The sequence below is a fragment of the Perca fluviatilis genome, chromosome 12 (assembly GCF_010015445.1).
Source record: "Perca fluviatilis chromosome 12, GENO_Pfluv_1.0, whole genome shotgun sequence".
Classification (NCBI taxonomy): Eukaryota; Metazoa; Chordata; class Actinopteri; order Perciformes; family Percidae; genus Perca; species Perca fluviatilis.
The window spans coordinates 28,178,906-28,200,488 of record NC_053123.1 but is presented as its reverse complement, the minus strand read 5'-3'; the positions used below and the strand labels follow the sequence as shown (position 1 = coordinate 28,200,488).

Below are 21,583 nucleotides of genomic sequence, written 5' to 3'. Positions count from 1 at the left end.
CTCCATCAAACGTCAGTTGACAACAGCGCGTCACCAGCTGGGGAACTCGGTTAGCAAAATCTAGCCCCAGTTTCCCACCTCTGATTCCCACAGGAAGTGACGTTTTTGCGGGGAAAATCTTTTTTTCCCCGATGTCTGTGAACGCACGGCAAGTCTCTGGCTGAATCCCACTTCTCTAGTGCTGCATCTCATGACCCCGGCTGCAATCTCGTGGCCCTTATGTGATAGCTCCTCGACTCCTCGGTCCTCGGCTGAACCAACAGTTGTTCTGTCCCCCTTCTTCGTGAAGGCCGTCTCAAAGATCTTATTTCTGCCCCAAGGAGCGAGGAGCAAGGATCGAGGAGGGATCTCTGAGGAGCTACAGGCGGAGATACACGAGAGCGGCCTTCCAGGGTTACGTCCCTTAGCACTTAAATTGCCTCCTCGAAGCCTCCACTTGCTCTCCCTTCCTCGCGTCCTGGTCCCTCCCACCGAGGAGGCCCGGGAGAGACGCGACAAAATCATGGGAGGAGAGAGGCAACGAGCAAATGTGTTTTAGAGGGATTAGACGTCCTGTCCTCTTAGCAACTCCTTCAGCTGCACAGCTTCCGGGAAGGCGGCTCTCGTGTATCCTCGGCTGTAGCTCCTCGATGATCCTTCCTTGATGCTCGGTCCTCGGGGGACGAAATAGGAGCTCTGAGACGGCCTTCACCGAGGAGGGACAGAACAACATCCGGTTCAGGCGAGGACCGAGGAGTCGAGGAGCTATCAAATGAGTGGAAGCCATGCAGCTGAAAGCCGTCGCTAACTCCGCCCACACAGCTGACGAATGCATGTGACACTTCAGAGGAAAGGACGTCTCATCCCTTTAGAACCCATTTCCTCGTTTCCTCTCTCCTCGCATAATTCCCTTGCGTTTCTCCCATGCTTCCTCGGTAGGACGGACTAAGACGCGAGGAAGGGAAGCAAGTGGAGGAGCCGGGAGATACAATTTAGGGTAGAGCTGGGCAATATATCGATATTATATCAATATCATGATGAGACTAGATATCGTCTTAGATTTTGGATATCGTAATATCGTGATATGACATAAGTGTTGTCTTTTCCTGGTTTTAAAGGCTGCATTACAGTAAAGTGATGTCATTTTCTGAACTTACCAGACTGTTGTAACTGTTCTATTATTTGCTTTTACCCACTTAGTCATTTTATCCACATTACTGGTGATTATTTATCAAAAATCTCATTGTGTAAATATTTTGTGAAAGCACCGATAGTCAACACTACAATATCGTTGCGGTATCGATATCGAGGTATTTGGTCAAAAATATTGTGATATTTGATTTTCTCCATATTGCCCAGCCCTAATTTAGGGTAAGTCAGATCCAGCGCAAGTCTCAATCAGCTGCCTCTAACTCCTTTCCCCTCCTTCAACACATACCTTGTCGCTGTCTACCGTGTTTTGGGACGTCCTGGAGGCGATGGAGATGGTATCCGGTTGGCTGCTGCCATCTCCCTGACTGTCTCCATCTTCACCTCCCTCCCTGAAACACACACACACACACACACACACACACACACACGCACAATCAACAATATCTTTGTTTAAATCATTGGCAAACACAAACCATTTCAGTGCGATAACACTGAGTACATTTACATGCACACTAATTTGTATAAGGGCAAAAACGGGAACATTATTTGCATGTAAACATAGTCACTGATGCTGTCACCTTTGGTGATATAACAGTTAGGACAATATTAACACTTGTGCTCACACACGTTTTAAATCTCAAAAAAGAAAGGTTTCTGCCCGCAGCGACACTGTTTATAATGCTGACGCTTTTCAAGTTGTGGCAACAGTCAAGTCCCAAATCTCCTTGTTTCATAAGCATCTGAGGAATGATAGCTCAAATTCCTCAAATGCTGTGTGGACTAGCCAGACCCTCCTCCGCAGTGCTGTGGAGGAAGGTCTGGCAATGCGAGACTAGGCTGAACTAGGTTTTAGCATCTGTGTTTAAGGCGCCTGCAATATCTTTGCTTACATTTAAAAGGTTCAGCTTCACTTAACGCCTCCAGCATGAGTTTAAATACACCTTCAGGAAGACAGGAACTTCAGAGAATTGGGATGGCACCTACGCCATACTTTGTGATCCTAAATTCTCCTCAATTCATTAAATGCTCCTGCGTAGTTCATCAAAGTCTCCCGAACTTTCTTCACGTATGGAAAATGAGTTGTGCTGCTCCTGAGTTTGTCTTTCACAATGTTTGTAACCTCTAACAGGCTATTTCTCCCAGTGACAAAATACCTTTCAACCCTTTGGTGACAACTCTTCAGTCCTCAGTGTGAACATTTCCGCTTATGAAATGTTTCTGTTCAATGATGGCAATTCAATGTTTGAAGGCATTTCCGCACCAAAAAGATTGAATGATGGTTGTGTGTTTGTGTGTGCGCTTGTTTGTGCGTATTTCTTTACCTCTTAGTGTTATTCCTAGGTTTGGTCAGTGCTGGTGTTTTAGGCAGATGAAGAGGCTCCTTGAGCGCCCCCTTCAGGTGAGTCATCCTCTCCTGGATCACCTCCCTGATGTTTTTGATCCACTCCTGTTTAGCTTCCACGTTGGACGCCTGGAGGAGGAACAACAGAGTACCTTTTATTAGCGTGCAGTACAACGCCTCTTAATTGCAGCAAACCGGCGAGTACACATCTAATCACAGGACACAAACGTTGGTTTTCATTTAAAAAGTGTATTTTTACTTGCCTTTAGCACCGTTTTATTATCTGAGGAGGGGGTTCTCCCTGCCCAAAGAGCAAATTTACATGGATCGCCCTCAATGTGCTCGGTCACCCCCAACTCCGATGTCTGCAGGGCACCAAAGGGGGGGAAGATGTTTAATTCACAAAAATGTGAGTCACTGAAAGCTAATCAATTGTTTGATTGAAACACACAGCAGCTATTCTTACACACACGCGCACGCACGCACACGCACACACACACACACACACACACACACACACACACACACACACACACACACACACACACACACACACACACACACACACACACACACACACACACACAGTAAACAGAGAAGATGAAAGCAATCTAACAGTGAGGTGACCTCTGGACTGGATTGATACACACCTGCTGCACACACACTCAGAAACCCACACACCCACACACACACACACACACACACACACCCACACGTATACACGCACCAGTAGTTTGTTCTTGTACTGGTACTTGGTTCTGCCAGCTGAGTCTTTGATCTCCTTGCTGAAGACCAGGGAGAACTCAAACAGGAAGAGGTGTCGGTCCCGCCCCTTCCTGATCAGCGAGCGTGGATCCCAAACCTGGAAACTGTCCTGCAGGATCAGCTCGCCCTGCACCTCCAGGTTTTCCTCAAAGCCTGAGGAGCAGGAGGACCAAGACATTAGTCATTAGGTGGCATAGGAAATACAGCAAACTCATGGTATTTCTTTAGAAAATGGTTATCAGAAAGTAATTAATGGATTCAAAGATTTGTATGTATTAAATCTAGAAGAAAAAAAACACTTCTGGCAAACAAGTTTAGAAATCCTTTTCCAGACAAATAATATCAATTCCAGTAAGAACAGAAGTTATGTTGGCAACTTTACCATAATTCTACCACAGAATGGCCAGTGTCTTACCCTCCAACATGGCGAGATGCATGGCATCATTAGCTCTCTTCGGAACACTGAGCATCACCTCCAAGCCATCTTTAATCTCCCCTTTACCCTCCTCACAGCACGACAGTAGCTCCTGCAGTGGGAGAGGAGAGCATATCAAACGTGAGAGCCGAAAAACATGATTGATAACTATTTTGCGTGCTATTCTATCTCCACATTTAGACTACATATTCCATGAGCCCTGGTTATTACTTCCTGACTCTCCCTCAGTTTGCACATATGGTGATTTGACCGACATTTTCACTTTTTTTGTATCCCACAATTTTGTGTGAAGGTTTAGTGTGGTTGTGTGTGTGTGTGTGTGTGTGTGTGTGTGTGGGTATATTGTGTGTGTATAATGATATTATTGATGTGATGATGTGTGTGTGTGTGTGTGTGTGTGTGTGTGTGTGTGTGTGTGTGTGTGTGTGTGTGTGTGTGTGTGTGTGTGCAGCAGCAGCAGATGTGCATGTGTAGCAGGTGTACGTGTGTACCAAGTGTGTATCAGTCCAGTCCAGAACATGTTGGGTCTGGGCCAAAATGTTGTGTGTGTGTGTGTGTGTGTGTGTGCGTGCGTGGTCTACCTTAAGCAGTAGTTGGTACTTGGTGATCCTTTGGACTGGTTTGATGAGGTAGGAGGAGATGGAGTTAGCCAGTCCACGTCTCTGCTGAATGTCCTGTCAAAAAAATTACAGCAAATACTAACATAAAATGAATGCAATTTTCATAACTGATCAATTCTGCATGCGGCTGGTTGGTGGGGAACTTTTACAATGACCAAAAAGCACCATCTGCTGACAAAACAGGTGAACTACACTTTCACCACCAGAATCTGCAGGAGGGAAATTAGAAACCTGCCGCTGCACACAATGTCCCGCTCCTAATGGAAGCAATTTGCTTGACAGAGTACCTACAGGAGTGGCTAATTCAAATGAGAGATTGGAGTCCTGTTTATCTTGTTCACGCTCCACAGTAAGCATCCATCTTAAAAAAAAAACGTTGACTGTTGTGTTTTGTACTGAAGCAACACTTTAATCATGACAGAATACTGCTTCAGTCTTCTGTTTATTTCCCTGAAATTTGTACAGGGGTAGGCATGTATAGAATGAGATTTCCTTGATATGACAATTGTTGTTTAGAACAGGGGACTTTAAAGTTTTTTAGGCCAAGGACCCCTTAGCTAAAAGAGAGACGGAGCAGGGACCCCCAAAAACATACGTTGTATAACATTTAATAGCATATTAAACTGGGCCGGATGGATGAAAATTGATATTCACATATTATTTTTACACTTTTAATTGTCTTACCTATAGTAAGCCTATGATCAATATTGTGTAAATTAGATGTTCTTTTTCTTAGCAAAAAGGCATTGCTAATAATGTGTCAGATTCATGTTAATGTATATTTTCAGACATATTTAGATTTTAAAAAATAAATAAAAAAAAAACTATTATGATGATTCTTTGAACGATAATCAGGCGGGCCCCCTGCAGTAATGCTGAGGGCCCCTTAGGGGTCGCGGACCCCCTGTTTTAGATCCATGGTTTAGAAGATTTAAAGAAGAAGCCCCGACTGGGCCACTTTACTCAGACAGAGGTGGTTACAGTGCAGGAGACATTTCTGTTCCAGAATTAGCACTTTTTCTAATGATTAGATGGAATAAAAGGAGTTGTTTTCATTTTAGTATTGTTTATGCGCCTACGTGACGTGAATGGATCTGTGGCAGAGTGATGAAGAGTTTACTCACGTCGAAGAAGGTGCCGGCATGCTCCAGGATAAGCTGACTGGAGTCTGGCTTGTTCTTACAGTAATCCACGTAAATGTGGAACTTGTCAGCCTGGAAAACGGGAGAAGAGGTGTAGAAAATATTTGTACATGGTCATTTTTATTATGTTCTATTCAAGCCCACCCCCTTTAATAGACAGATGACATTTTTGTTCTGATATCTGGAGAAAAGGGCCGACTCTCACCCAGGTGACGAAGCAGTGACCGACATCCTCTGGTAGCTGCTCATAGTTCACCAGCTCCTTCAGGAAAATACTGGAAACACAAACACGTACGCACACAGCGAAAGATCACAATTTAAAAGGAACATAGAAAAACAAAATGAACATGTCTGGACCCAGGCCTGGAATGTCAAGGCCACTTGGCCTTAAAGCAACACCAAAGCACTTTTCCTCTTCAGTCCCCCTGCAGGTTGGAAGCGGAATTGTCCATTATCGCTGTCGTATGTCTCATTCGAACTACACATCCGCTACCCGATGTGGCGAACTTAGCATAGTGCGGTTATAGCCAATAGAGGGCCGCAAAGCGAATGCAGAAGTGCCGTTCGCCCTGTTACGAGTTGATGAACCACTGAAACGATTTTGGAAACATTATTTTAAGGTACAAAAGAATCTTTGGTGTTGCTTTAAGCCTGATTTATGGTTCGGTGGAGGCTCTATGCAGAGCTTTCGCTGTAGCCTACGTGAGTGGCCTGAAGTCTATACTTGTGCGTTGATGTGTGCGTCGATCTCTTTAAGAGAATAGCAGGGCTGGCATGTGTGCACCTCCAAATTCTTTTAACTACGCGCCCACTTCATGCCCTGTGCTTTCATTTCAACATGGTCAGCTGGGAAAAAGAGGTTCACCTCTACAAACATCTGTATGATGTGGTCAGAAAGACACCACACTGGGAAAAGAAGAAACATTTTGGGGGAAAGTGTGGAAAAACATGAGGGGCCCTATTTTAACGATCTAAGCGCATGGCGTGAAGCGCATGGTGCAGGTGCTTTTAGCGTCCAAATCAACTTTTGCTAGTTTGACGGCGGAAAAAAGGGTCCGTGCGCCGGGCGCCTGGTTCAAAAGGGTTGTAATTGGTGTCTTAATTAATCATAAGTGTGTGTTTTGGGCGTAACATTTAATAAACCAATCAGAGTGTCATCTCCCATTCCCTTTTAAAGCCAGGTGCGTTTGTACCTTGGTGCATTGCGCCAAGAATGCACCTGAACACACCTCCCTGTACGAAATTGACAACTGCGTCGATCTTAAACTAGCAAAGACACTTGCGTCGGGCTTTGCGCTGCTGTGCGCTGGTTGCAGGTAAGGCCCGAGAGGTCGTTTTATCAAAGCTAAATAAAACGACTTCATGGAAAGAGTGTTCTTAACGGTGTTACTGGCAGACAGTCACTTTGATTTGGAGACAAACGACAGTCACGTTAATGATTAGAGCAGATAACTGTAATGTTTCGCGGTACGTCAGTGTTTATCATGGATTTGTTTTCTTCTGTTGCCAGGCAGCCTGCTTTGCTTAACTCCCACTCTCTTCTTCTCTACTACTTCTTGCTTATTCACAAATTATTTTGTTTGTATGCCCTCTGGTGTTTTGGAGAGTACTGCAACGAACAATGCGTCGTCTGCGTGTGCGAATTTACGAATCCAACTATGGCCACGCCAAGACCCGCCGTTCAATCACTATTATTGGCCAGGTGTCCATGATGCTTACGCAAGGTAACATAACCCTATTTGTACAGGTCCTATCCCCTGACCAATCGGCTATCCTAACCTTAACCACTCGAGGTCAATGCCTAACCCCAACCAATCGAGCTGCTATTGAAGGGCGGGTCTTGGCGTGGCCATAGTAGGATTCGTAAATTCGCTCTCCGTGCATGCTCGTAGCGTGCGCCATCTACGGAGGCCTACGGAGCAAGTATATCCGACGTTTAAATCCGTATATCTTTAGGTGTTGCGTCTCTCACTTGCTGTGGAAGTCCCAGATATCCTGCATGTTGCCGAAGATGATATGCTCCTTGTTGGCGATGCCTGGAGGAACCTCTTCCACACCGCTGGTCATCTCCCACAAGTAGGTCTGACAGACAGACAGACAGACAGACAGACAGACAGACAGACAGACAGACAGACGTAAGGATGACAGGAAAATATCTGTTGTGTCAAAACAAAATTGGACAAGCAGAACGGTTTTTCATACCTCGAGACACTCGTGGAGGTCTCTGACGTAGGTCTTCTCTGTCTGCAGCAGCTCTGCCATGATGAACCTGGGAAGAAAAAACAAACACCACAAAGAAGGATCAGATGGCATGAATTTTACAATCGGTCCTATTTTGTGTCTGATTATTGATGTTCCTCCAAGACAAGAAGGCTGCAGAGGAGATTTGAAAGACATTATGCTACTAGCACAATTATAGCACAATTATGTGTCTTTGATGTCTTTAAAATTCCGAGATAGAGAAAAAGCTGTCTTGGGAGTGGATAGGAAACATTTGGTTAAATAGGTGAATTACTGCTGTATTGCATACATTCATGACATTCTCGTTGTTGATTACAAAGAGCAATAGCAACACACTTTATTTAATTGAACACTGTTCAAAGCCAACATAACCTCTGTACTCCTCTTTGTATTTTTAAACATATTTATAAAAAAAGAAATAAAAAAGGAATAAAAAAGTAAATACAAATTCATTCCTACCTACGTGCACACTACTGCTGCTATTTTATATCAATATTATCATCTTCACATGCTTCATGTGTTTCAGGTTTGGGTCATGATCTGCAGCTCCGTTGTTTTACAAACTACATTAAAATTAGAGCCCGACCGATAAAGGATTTTTAAGGCTGATACTAATACAAATCTTTGATGATTTAAAAATCACATATTCCGATATATCGGCCGATATATATATATTTTTTAAAATCCAGAAACGCGTAACAAAACATTAACAGATTTCCTTAGCATTAGTTATTTGTAGTTATTTATGAGTCCTTGCCAACAGGGACGTTGTAGAGCGCCCTCTGGTGGACAAACTATACAACGCCAACACCCATAACATGGTTGAAGGGCGTTTCGTCCATTTTTATTTAATTTTTTTTAATATTCATTTATTAGAATCATTTGTCATTATAAATAGTTCTGATGAATGAATATTTAAAATTATTTTGTATTATTTATTTATTAATTCGGGCATTATAAATGCCGATACCCATAGTTTGGAAAATGCCTAATATAATATTGGCCGATAAAATCGACCTTCCCTATACCTTCCATGTAAGACAGTGTAGAAGAACAACTTGTTTTTAAATTTCTATTTAGGAAGCAGCAAAGTGTCTCTCTCTCTCTCTGTTCTCGCCTTCATTCCTGTACTCACTCTTTCTTTCTGGCGGACTTCCTCTTTTCCTCATTGACCTCGTGGTTCGGCTCACGCAGTTTGACCTCGGGGTCGTCGGTCAGGCTGGCGGGGATAATGTCCAACTCCAAGTCTTTATTGTCCTGCATAGAGGAACATAAATGGTAAGGGTGGGACAAAAAAAAGGAAACTTTGTCAACATCTGTTTTATCTAAAAAGATACATTTCTCTGTTTGTTCATCTCACTTCACTTTTATTGCTACAAAATAGAATTATCAAGCAGACAAACTGACCAACACATATATAATAAAAGATTGATACTTGGCGTCTGTGTATTGATACAGCATTGCCATGGATAATATCGGGATACTATGCTGTACTGTTTTTTTTCCCCACCCCCAATAGGCGCTCTAAATAGATTTCCCGGCTCCCAGTGTCATTACTTTATGGCTGGACACTCAAAACATGAATGAGGGAAACTTGAACATAAGTTAACTAGCCGAAAAGGAAAGAGGTTTTCAACGGGATGGGGGACAGCAGTTTGAGGAAAATGACAGATGCCCCAGCCACGTTTAAGTCCAAAGTCTGGACCCATAGCTGATCTATAGAGCTCAACAGTGGCCGCCTACTTTTTTAACGGCTCTGGTCCCGGAAGTGTTTTACCCCATTCAATTATTTCAATGACGTTTCAAAAATGGATTATATAAAGAGTTTTACGTCTGGAACCAAGCCAACCATCTACTGTACAAGAGGAATCGTGACCATAAAACATTTGATTCGGCGCAAAAGACATTTTGAAAATGGCAAAAAAGACAAAGGTACAAGACTGTGTAGAGAAACTATCATAGACTTCAATGAAGTAAAAGCGCGACCCGATCACGGGTACGGTAAACATTTCCATGGCAACAGGGAGTTGGACCAATTAGAGATGTCGCTGTTATGCTTAGGATTGTGGGTAGTTAAGTATTTCTCCATAAGATCGCGAATAAAACGTTTTTTTAAAACAAGGTTGATTTCATACGGACTTCTGGCTTTTGAAGGAGCAGGAACTTTGGTTTTACATCCTTGTAGCTCATGGTCAGTCCACCTCGGATGGTTTAGACATTAAGGCTGATCATTTAAATCCCCATGGAGAAAATCAATGGGATTTTCACTTCCAGAACCACACTGTTGAGCTCTATAATTCTGTAGTTTTAATTTATGGACTGAAAAACTCGTGCTGCCGAATGGTGCTGTGTTCTAACAGTTTGGACTTGGTGTGAATAAATACAGAAAACCTGCACTTAACCTTTTCATGGGCATTTTGTATTCATAGTTAGACCAATATCGTGACGTATCACTAATGGACTGCATAGCAATATATTGATAATCGCAGAATTGCTGTATCGTGATATTATCAATATTGTGCTCAGTGTCATTTACACTCCTTATAAATGGATTGTTGTCAATAATCTGAAACCAAACTTTACTTGGCCAAACCAAAGGCCCCTACCTGGTTTCAATATCCGGAGTAATCTAAGTCTAATGCAGGGGTCAGCAACCTTAGGCACGGGGGCCACCATTGGCACGCAGTAGCTCAATCAATGGCACACTAGCAATTAATGTGCAAGAGAGTTTTTGGGAAATTTTCCAATCCGCATGCCAAATGAACTCTTTTACAGCCATTGGCAGGAGCACATCCTGTTATTTATGGTAATTTGATTGACTTTTTTTCCCCATCCGCATTACGGGAACACCCGCCCTCCTCTGACTGTGATTGGCTAGTACTCGTTGCCTTCTCCACAGAATGCGGCACAAAGGAAAAAAGGTGATGACAGGCTTAATGCTGATATGGCACACTGACGAGAACATTTCAAAACGGCACTTCGTATTAAAAAGGTTGCCGACCCATGGTCTTAAGTGTGTGTTTTCACCTCAGAGCTGACTCCCAGGCTCCTTTCTAGGCTCTCCTGGTATTTGCCCATGCGTAGGGAGAAGTCACGGTATCTGCGGTCCACCGTGCTGACGCAGCGCTTCAGCTCCGACACGTGAGCATGGCCTTTCTCCACCAGGTTGTCCGCCAACTGGATGAGCAGCTTCACCTTCTCCTTGGTTTGCTGCGGGGGAGTACACACACACACACACACACACACACACACACACAAACACACAAATTACATACTGGAGGAGTCACTGATGTTCTGACTCCCAATATGACACTGTTATACAGAATATACCTGTATTTTTCATACTAAGAATAATGGATTTTATTAAATATGTTCACCTGCTTAAAAAAACTAAGCATAAATTATCTTAGAGATAACCCTCATGTCTCATAGAGAGTGCAAAAAAAAAAAACACAAGTAGAACTCAAAGTTTACACGAGTGTCAGTAATCTGTCGAGTCTAAATATATTTCAAGGAGATACAGTGTTTATATATTCTACTGGCTCGATGTTCCCAGCAGGTCCTTTGAGGCTCAATAAAGCTTCCAGTAGCCGACCTTTACACACACACACACGCACACACACACACACACACACACACGCACACACACACAGCGTACCTTGGCAGTTAGTCTGAAGTGACGGTAGTCGTTGAGGAGCTGCTGCGTTTCCTCGTTGCTGTCACCAGGTGACGTGTGTGTGGCCAGGTAAACTTCACCGGTCTCTTGGATCCAATCCAATGCCTGCGCACACACACACACACACACACACACACACACACACACACACACACACACACACACACACACACACACACACACACACACACGGGAGACATTTTGTTTCAACAGATAAAGTTGATCCTTAATATCCGTATATTCCCTAATAAACTCACTCCCTGATAAAATGAACCAGATGTCCCTTTAGTGCTGCACATTTCCCTAAAGCCAAAATCTTTTTGTTTCACTAAAGCACACACACACACACACACAAACCACACACACACACACACCACACATACACACACACACACACTCACCTGTTTGGCGCTGCGTTCAAATACCAAGTACTGCTGACATTGGTCCAGCCTCCGTTTCTTTAACGTCCAGAAGTGAAGCACTCTGTTCTCTCGCTGCAGCAGCTCATTCAGAATGGCTGCACAAAAAAAAAAACCACACAACAATTACCTTAAATATGCACTTCCTCCCGTAATATCCCCAAATACGCTCCCAGCTAGGGCTGAACGATCGGTTCGAAGCTAATCACGTCACTCTCCCACACACTCCCCACGCACACACACATGCTGACCCCTGCTATTCCCTTTAGAGATCGCCACTTACGCAGGCTACGGCGAAAGCTCTGCGTAGAGCCTCCGCAGAGCCATAAATCACGCTTTATAATACGTCTGATTAAAGACAGTCCAGACCAAAAAAAAGACAAAAATAACTGAATAGTTGTGTACGTTTATTTCATCTTAGTTACACTAATCGACCTTTTCAGTTAAAATCCGTACAAAACTCAATACTTTCATAAAAATGCCAGCAATATGTTTTCTTTTCTTCTTTTTTCAGGTCTATCATAATCAGATTGTCAGCAGCACTGACCTTTAACTTGTTGTTCGGGTCCTCTGGTGTGACCGGCGGCTCCAGGCATGCTCACATTGTTCCTGTGGATGTACTTCAGAAACACCTCAGCGTTCCTCCGGGCCAGAGTGCACGCCTGGAGCACAGGGACACGGCGCTTATACCAACGGACTCCCACAATTCAGACACCCTCTTCTAACTCCCGTCACCCAAGGACTTCACTATAAACTATAAGGCCGACCGGTAAAGGATTTTTAAGGCCGATATCGATACAAATATTTGGTGATTTAAAAATCCGATATTCCGATATATCGGCCGATATATAAAAAAATAAATAATCCAGAAACGCGTAACAAAACATAAACAGATTTCCCTAACATTAGTTATTTGTAGTTATTTATGAGTCCTCACTAAAATAATATGACAATGAAGTTTAAAAATAAACTTGTTTGTTTTATTGTCACAACAGAACATCAAAATATATTCAATTTCTGATGAATAAAATGTATAAAAATACAAACTTAAGATATCAAACTTAAAGTCCTTTGACAAAAACACAATAACAACCACAAAAATCAAAGAGTGTTGCCAACAGGGACGTTGTAGAGCGCCCTCTGGTGGACAAACTACACAACGCCAACATTCAGAACATGGTTGAAGGGTGTTTTGTCCATTTTTTATATTTTATTTTTTAAATATTCATTTATCGGCCATTATAAATGCTGACACCGATAGTTTGGAAAATGCCTAACATCGGCCGATAAAATCGGCCCGCCGATATATCGGTCGGGCTATGCTATAAACACTACAAAATACTATCAGTTAAAGTAGCATTTTGCTGCAAAACACTCAGGTGATTTCACACTTAATCTGTTATGTGCATTTTTAATTCCTGTGATTCAAATTCATTCAATATGTATCTATCAACCAAAGGTCATTTGCAATATGAGGGGGAGGATGTGTTGTGGGTTCTCTTCTCTTTCTTGTGTGAGTGTGGGGGAAGGTGGGGCGGGGGGGTCTTGTGTGAGGTTTATCGGATGTTTATTTAAAGCATCGGATGAGATAATGTATGCTTATGTTTTATGCATGTTTACTGTATGTTTATTGGGAGTTTATGTGCGATGTGTCGCCATTTTCTGTTTCTCTCTTCTGCCCAAGACACATTTCCCAATAAAGGCTTATCTTACCTTATCCTATCCTATCTTTAACTTCCTTCATTTTGGTAGCAGGCTGTTTTCGGATAATGAGAGATGAATCACCTTGAGGAAGGCTTCTTTCTGCTCCAGGTGTTTACTGATCAGAGGTATAAGGTGTTCGCAGTCGGACGACATTCCCAACTTATCGTGGCTGCCGCACCAGTCCTCGTCCCGGCGATACTCCTGCTCCAGGCTCTCTAACACACTGCACACCTGGACAGACACAAAGAGTTGGTGGCACCATAGTCTAGATCGACAGAAGTACATTTCAAGAATGATTGCCTGACATCACGAGTGGCTCGCGCGCCTGATGTCCCTCATCTTCCGCTCTTCTGTGTGTTGCAGTTCTCCAACTGTGTTCACTTCGGGAAACAACAACAACTTTCGAGCTAGCAAGCAGCACGCTGAAAATGGCAAGTTTTGAAGAAAATATGGATCGTGCAACAAGAGCAGGCCCGCTTGGTTCTTTCGGTGAATGATTGTAAACACAAAGAATACGTTTACTGCATTTCCTCTCTAACTGGGACGTTTTGGGACCGATTGCTGGGATTGCTGTGGACAAAGTTCACATGGCAATACACTGGTAAGAGCAAATGAGGTAAAGCCAAGTATCCAGCTAATTTAAATAGCTCACGTTACTGTATTGTGTGAACAGTTAACTTCATTTAATATGGTATGTGTTTATGTTTGTTTTGTTCTCTGATCCTGGAATGTACGTGTGGTGTAGCGCAAACTTACTCCGTAGCACTTTGGAGATAGGTCTGGCAATGTGAGACTAGTGGCACCATACTAGCACTCTTGCTCCAAGCTTTCAGAAAACACAAAGGTCGCGTCCAAATTTCCATATTCTGCACTACATACTCAATATGTATACTATCGTTCAACATACTTGTGTAAATACACAGTAGTGTGTATCTTTTCCAGATGCACTAAGCCAGGGATGTCAAACTCTATTTCACTAAAGGGCCACACTGGAAAATGAGAATCCCATCAAGGGCCAGAACCTAGAGTTTATTGACATGCTTTTATATAGTCGAAAGAGTCAAATATCTTTGACTGTATTGTTGCAAGTCTCAAATAGCTTTCTCACTTATAGTTTGGTCAACATAAAGCCCTAAAAAAAAGTCAGGAAAAATGTTCCCTAGCCATCATGGAGTTTAGTCAAGCAAACAATCGTTATGATTACATTTTTGAAAGGCTACCCGACTCACACGCTCTTCACAGGTTTAAATATGCAAACTTTCTGGGTCTGTGGGAATTTATGAGTCTCAACGTCGGCAAATCTGCCTAATTCTGCTTTGAGTTTCACGTAATTACAGTCTGAAAAACTGTTTCCCATCCTTTTGTTTTGGCGCACAACAAAGCGGGCCATAATTTATTGTGAATCTAAATTTATTTGCGGGCCGGATCTAAATTTGAGAGGGGCCTTGAGCTTGACACGCGTGCACTAAGCTGTAATTTTCAACGTCACTTCCCTACAGCCTACATGCCCTTGGAGACGCGTAACCATGGCAACCCCTGCAGACCTCAGCTTTAGCGGCATTTCCAAATAATGCTTAAATTACTGAAAAAGGTAAGCAACTAGACCAACAGTCCCAGGTGACAGAATCCCAGATTTGTATGTGTAGAAATGTAAATTAAAGCGCTTTTGACATTACAGAGCTGCCTTGGTTGCTGTCCGTTTCGAATGTTGTCGTCATTAACGCATTGCATTGTGGGATGCTTATGCCGGCGTAGTGTCCAGTGTTTGCATACTGTAATATTTCACCGGAAATAGTATGCAATTCATGTAATATTGGTTTCATACTAAGATTTCGGAGAGACTAAAAAAACATCTCACATAGTGTTTTAGCCTGCTAAAAAGCATGCCGGTATAGAATTTCGGATGCAACCACACTCTGAGAGTGTGTGTGTTTGACGTGCACCTGCTCAGACGTCTTGTAAAAGGCCACAGAGGCATTGACGAGCTTCAGACGGTCCTCCATCTTCAGCATCAACTGCTGCCAGTGCACAGCCACTTTCTCAGCACAGCCTCTGATGGCCTCTGGGTCATAGTGGCCTACCTGCAGCACCATCTGGAAGACAGGAGGAGGAGAGAGAGAGAGAGAGAGAGAGAGAGAGAGAGAATGAGACCGAAGGTAATGCATGCAGGGCTTTTAAATTGACACCCACCAACCCAACATTGTAAAGTTACTAGCCAACCGTCGGCGAAGTGCGTAGCGTGTGGTATCGATTACGAGCTATGCTGAAACGGAGAAGACAGATGCAACGGCGAGAGACAAACCAGAGGAGCTGAAATTAAAGTAAAGTTTGGAAAAATTCAATTTGGCTAGCGGAAAATCACATTAGCTGGTAACTTTAAAGGTCCAATGTGTGGGAATTTCTCCCATCTATTGTTGAGATCATATATCGCAATCAACTCTCTTGTGCCACGCAGTTCAAAGTACGTATTACAGCTACGGTAGCCTTCACGCTTTTTTTCTGATGATGCCGGTCACTTGCTCTTTTCTATATCCTTTTTCTTTTTCTGGGTGAAGAAGAAGACTCCTGTTCCTGAAATTTGGATTTTGAATACGTATTGTCCTCCATGTTTCCTTCTTCAAACTTGCCGGGGGGCCGGGAGGCTACGATACCCATTAGCAACATTAGCAGCACCTGTGAGTTTATCATGTGACGGCGAAAACGCGAAAAGCGGAGCAGTATGTCCTGTATGTCCCTTACAGGCTAATGTATTTCAAGATGGCGCATGAATATGGAGCGTCTACCCCAGTTCATGCGAATGCAAATGTAAAATTTCAAGCCAATAGGAATACTTGGAATTGATGGTGGTGGTAAATATTCATGAAAAAAGTTTGTGAACGGGCAACACCGATTTTGATAATGAACAACTAAAAACGTTACACACTGGACCTTTAAGAATCTACCAGACTTGTTGGCTGGTGATCAAAAGAGTCAATTTAAAGCCCTGAATACATGGCCACGATGAACAGCCCTCAACATCTCCTGGATGCAGGAATGTAGAAATACAGTTTGCAGGGTGACACATGATATACAATGGAGTCTTAGTTGTTAGAAGTAATTCTTACAAGTGTGCTACAGCCAACTACAGAAAATGATGAAGTAAGAGTTTTAAAAAGCGTGGATTTACCTCAGCTTTTTGCTGGACCTGCAGAGCGCTCTGATGAGTCTTCTGGAGAGAGTTAGCATGAAAGAGAGACTGGAGGAAGAGGAGGAGGAGAGAAGAGAGGAGAGGAGAGATAGTTACTAGCAATTCAAATCACTGACTCATTAGTTCATCTCAACTTTAAAGGTTCCCTGTGGAGTTTTTCGCCACTAATAAGAGAGCAATGTTTTTATGAGTGGCTCCCACAACGTAGGTTTCCAACTGCAAAACTCCACAAGGCACCTTTAAGTGTAAAGTGGGTACTACATCAAAAAAGAATAATGTGAAATAACCAATTTTTATTCATTAGACCATAGCATACATTAGGTATGCACCAACCAGCTACCATCATGCCTTAAAGTTTCAATTAACCTATTGGCAGTTGGAAGCTATTGTCAATTTTCTTTTGAAATTCAAATAAAGAGCATAAAAAAAGCTAAAAAAAAAGAGCATAATTTCAAGACTATATTAAGGCTTACAAAGAAGTTTTGGGGAGTCGTTTTAAATGACAGCTGTCTAAGCTTATCTAAGTCAGTTGGCTTTGCTTATCCCAGCCCAGCTCCAAAGAGCTAAAAAAAATGCCCAAAATTGGCAGCGAGAGCTAAATCATGTTTTAAAGGTCACGTCACAGTCTGCGTCCAGGTTTTTCTTCAACATTAAGCACTCTATTGAGAACTGTCTCGTAACTCAAGAACAGACTCAAACAAAAAGGTTGTTAAAATGTAGGAATTTCATTATTCGTGTGATGGAGGATCCAAGACTTATTTAATCTTGAGAAAAACACACACACACACACACACACACACACACACACACACACACACACACACACACACACACACACACACATACACACACACACACAAATCAAAGTTCAACAGGAGCAGAAACCAGGCCAGAACATGTTGGGTCTGGGCCAAAATGATAAGAAAATAAAGAACACTGTCTGTGTGTGTGTGTGTGTGTGTGTGTGTGTGTGTGTGTGTGTGTGTGTGTGTGTGTGTGTGTGTGTGTGTGTGTGTGTGTGTGTGTGTGTGTGTGTGTGTGTGTTTGTGTGTGTGTGTGTGTGTGTGTTTGTGTGTGTGTTTGTGTGTGTGTGTGTGTGTGTGTGTGTGTGTGTGTGTGTGTGTCATAGAACAGTGCTGACCAAGGGGCTTTTACCCCTGTGAGTGCTAACACACTTCTGGAGTCAGCTATTTAAAGCACTGCATGGACACACACAAACACATGCTCAAACAAACCCGTGTGTGTGTGTGTGTGTGTGTGTGTGTGCGCGTGCGTGCATGCGTGCGTGCGTGCGTGTGTGTTTGCGTGTGAGGCAAGCCCAGTGCACACGCAGTTATCAAAGAGTGAGTGTGCGTATCAGCGAGCGCGCTCATCTGCTTCTATTCAAACCAATGCATACTGAAATAATTATTACTATAAGTACAGTAAGCCTGGTTGGAGCAGCAATAATTAGGATGTGTGTGCGAGTGAGTGTGTACCTCTATAGCCATCTGGAACTGCTCATGTTCCCTCTGCAGCTGCTCAGCCTCAGACAGAGAGCTGGCGTTCACCATGCTGGCGTTTAACATGGACTCACCGTTACGAATCCAACCCAACACCTAGCGAGAGAGAGAGAGAGAGAGAGAGAGAGAGAGAGAGAGAGAGAGAACGAGAGATGGAGAGACAGTGAGAGAGAAGATACTTATGTGAACATATAGCTTATTGGTGTGCATGTTTTATTAGCACACATAGGTGACAATACATTTGTTATAAAGTTGTTTAAAGAATTTTAGATTTAGGAAGAGTAGCGTCAGTGTCCAAGGTCTTCAGTCTTGATCTCCACCTTCAGAAAACTGTACCAGTGTTATTTTAAAAAAAACAGCTCTTTTTCCTGATCCCACATTTGGGGCAGTCGAGGACGATAAATGTGCTTTGACGATTTTTTAACCTAATTCTCTCGCTGTTCCGCACAACCTGCTTTTCTTTGGGATCGCAGTTCAAGGAGGACACGTGGCCGGGTTAGCTCAGTTGGTAGAGCAGGCGCACGTATATAGAGATTTACTCCTCGACGCAGCGGCCTGTGAAAATGCCCAAAAAATAATAATAAAAAAAAACACACAAAAAAAACAAAACAAGGAGGACACGGAGGAAATAAAAGAAACATGATGGACTCTTTAGAAGACACACATAGTGACTGAAGGTTATTAAAGTAATGTGCAGTAGATGGCAGCATAGTCTGCCAGAGATAAAGAAGCACAAGGAGAAAAGCAGACAAACTCTACAGGCCACACACTGAAAAAGTAGAACAAAACCAAATTTAAAACTGTAATAAATAATAAAAAAAGCAAAATATGAGTTCAATTCATGTAAAGAAAATCTCAACGTTTTGTTGTTTGTGTGTGTGTTATTAGCACATTGCCATAAACCTCATAAATTATTCAGCTGTATCCATCTGCAGCAGCAGTGTGCTTCCTGTCTCAACACACCGACTTGTTCATATTCACATCTGCAGCGTAGCTTCTTTGCTTCTTTGCTAAAACCGGGAGAAGGAGCTGGGTGTTGCCCTTGTCATTTCAACAACATGTAGGAGTCGTTCCAAAATTTGATTCAGTTTATTTAAATTCAGTCCACTGTGCTCCATTAAAGCACCATATTATTTCCTTTTTAGGATGTTCCATCCTTCTCTGGCTCGGGATCAGAATAATGCTCTCGATACTTTGTAGAAAAATGCAGTTTAAGCGAAATAACTTTTCAAGTTTCTCTGGAAGAAAGTCAAACTAGATAGCCTAGAAATCTAGACGCAGCCAGGGGGGGGTCTAGGCACTCTCCGTTGGCTTGCGAGCTGGTAAAAAAACAAACTCTAGTCAGGCCAATCACACCGTGTATAGAGTCGGTGGGCGGGGGCGGGGCTTATGGCTTATGGCTTCTGGAAGACTTGGAGTTCAGCTTTTCTTTGAGAAAAGAACAAAGAACGGCACTGAAATCATTCTTAAAAAAGGAAGATGTGTTCGGAGTTTTGCTGACCGCATAAGGCAAAAGTTTAATTTATCAACTAGCTCCGCTACCTTCTTCGTTGCTCTGCCTGGTTGTAGCGCTATCCTATTACGTGCAGAGGGAATTTGAAAGACAACAGTTTATCCCGCCCCTGGGATTGAGCCCTGTCAATGGTGAGTTCCCAGACCCAACACCTTGATGTGGGTCTGGCTTGTCAGGCTACAAATTAAAGGCAATGAATCATGATTCCAAAGCAAAATTCAGTGGCACCCAGTGAATTTGGTGCTGGTGCTGGTGTTTGCGTGTGCGTTTACCTGTTTAACCTCGGCCTGTAGGTGGCGTAGCTGCAGGATCTGCTCCAGCCGCGTGTGCGTGTGTTGCGCGTTGAGCTCCACCTCCTGCTGCTTCTCATGGAGGAACTCCAACAGCTCCTGAACCTGAGCAGCCAAGTCCATGTCCTTCTCCCCCGTCAGCTCGATTCCTGACACACACACACACACACACACACACACACACACACACACACACACACACACACACACACACACACACACACACACACACACACACACACACACACACACACACACAGCTGTGATTGTCACATTCTTCATGCGTTATCTGTAAGAAAATACCCCCTCTAATCAAGGATGAGGGAATGTTTGGTGATGTTGTGGATGATCTCTACCCTGTTAACTCTGATTCCCCTGCAGCTCTGTAAAGACAGGACTCATTCCTCAGTGTAGAGCACCAAAAATAGCCCTCTAAAATTGCAAACCATCACTTTCACATTACTTTTTATTTATGGGTGCATCTAGTCTTAATGCTAAGCTAGGCTGAACAGCTGTGCACTGGCGATAAGGACATTAATGATATACGGTTTATCGACTCTTCTCACTCTCGCAAAGAAGACACTAATCATACTGAACTCTCCAAAATACTGAACTATTTCTTTAATTATTTAACTTGCATGTGAATCAAATCCTGAGCCCTCATTAACCACTCCTGCATCTTTAATTTTGGTGGAAACGATCCTAGGATACATTCACTGACAAACATCCTGAAAGGGCATCTTAAGGAGGTTAGTGCCAAAAACGTCCCCATGACAGCTTTCCAAAAAGCCAGTTTAAAAGATGTTAAATAAGGAATGAATGTTATATAATGAATTCATAGTTTTCATTAGTATCATTCAATATTGATTCGACATCTTTAGGTTATAATATTGCAGATTTCGACTTCCTTTTGCAGCTGATTACTCTATTAATATTACATAGTATTAATGTTTGAGATGCAAGTGTGATTTGTTGAGTAGCATTGAATAAAAGTGTAAGTGTGCGTCTAATACTGAGTCTGTAGAATCAGTTAACTATTTATATCCTACTTAGTGGCTGGCGCTGCTAGAGAGAGCGAGAGAGAGAGAGAGAGAGAGAGAGAGAGAGAGAGAGTGTGTGTGTGTGTGTGTGTGTGTGTGTGTGTGTGTGTGTGTGTGTGTGCGCGTGTGTGTGTGTGTGTGTGTGTGTGTGTGTGTGTGTGTGTGTGTGTGCGTGTGTGTGTGTGTGTGTGTGTGTGTGTGTGTGTGTGTGTGTGCGTGAGAGAGAGAGATTTATCACTCCAGGGGGCAGCGGGACTCAGGCATTGACCTACTCATATACACAAACATCACACACAGTAAGAGGATTGTGCTGTGACGATTTTTTAACCTAATTCTCTCCCTGTTCCGCACAACCCGCTTTTCTTTGGGATCGCAGTTCATGGTTCTGCCAAAGCATCAGGGCTCCCTCTCTCCTTCATTGTACAGTGCGCAGCTGCAAATCCAGATGTGAGCCTGCTCAGCCGACAACAGGATCACAACTGAAGTCCAGCGTGAATGCAAATGCGTCCCTGGAAGCGTTAAAGAATACGACTGCCTAGCAGTAGTGTACGTACAGCACAGCTAACCTCCCAAAC

At 43.1% G+C, this 21,583-nt stretch overlaps 1 protein-coding gene across 4 annotated transcripts in view; it reads right to left on the bottom strand.

Moving 5' to 3' along the window:
• Positions 1-21,583, bottom strand: part of kalrna (kalirin RhoGEF kinase a) — a 189,886-nt gene that overhangs the window by 81,835 nt on the left and 86,468 nt on the right. For all 4 annotated transcript variants that reach the window (XM_039818007.1, XM_039818008.1, XM_039818009.1 and 1 more), the window contains 20 exons: positions 19,951-20,117; positions 18,142-18,261; positions 16,643-16,711; positions 15,420-15,569; positions 13,558-13,707; positions 12,320-12,434; positions 11,755-11,870; positions 11,336-11,458; positions 10,705-10,887; positions 8,813-8,934; positions 7,639-7,705; positions 7,409-7,518; positions 5,642-5,711; positions 5,419-5,508; positions 4,256-4,348; positions 3,654-3,765; positions 3,201-3,391; positions 2,737-2,838; positions 2,454-2,602; positions 1,418-1,520 (listed from right to left, as the gene is read on the bottom strand). In XM_039818007.1, the coding sequence (XP_039673941.1) occupies positions 1,418-1,520; positions 2,454-2,602; positions 2,737-2,838; positions 3,201-3,391; positions 3,654-3,765; positions 4,256-4,348; positions 5,419-5,508; positions 5,642-5,711; positions 7,409-7,518; positions 7,639-7,705; positions 8,813-8,934; positions 10,705-10,887; positions 11,336-11,458; positions 11,755-11,870; positions 12,320-12,434; positions 13,558-13,707; positions 15,420-15,569; positions 16,643-16,711; positions 18,142-18,261; positions 19,951-20,117 (2,402 nt within the window). The remainder of the gene's footprint in view (positions 1-1,417; positions 1,521-2,453; positions 2,603-2,736; positions 2,839-3,200; positions 3,392-3,653; positions 3,766-4,255; positions 4,349-5,418; positions 5,509-5,641; positions 5,712-7,408; positions 7,519-7,638; positions 7,706-8,812; positions 8,935-10,704; positions 10,888-11,335; positions 11,459-11,754; positions 11,871-12,319; positions 12,435-13,557; positions 13,708-15,419; positions 15,570-16,642; positions 16,712-18,141; positions 18,262-19,950; positions 20,118-21,583) is intronic.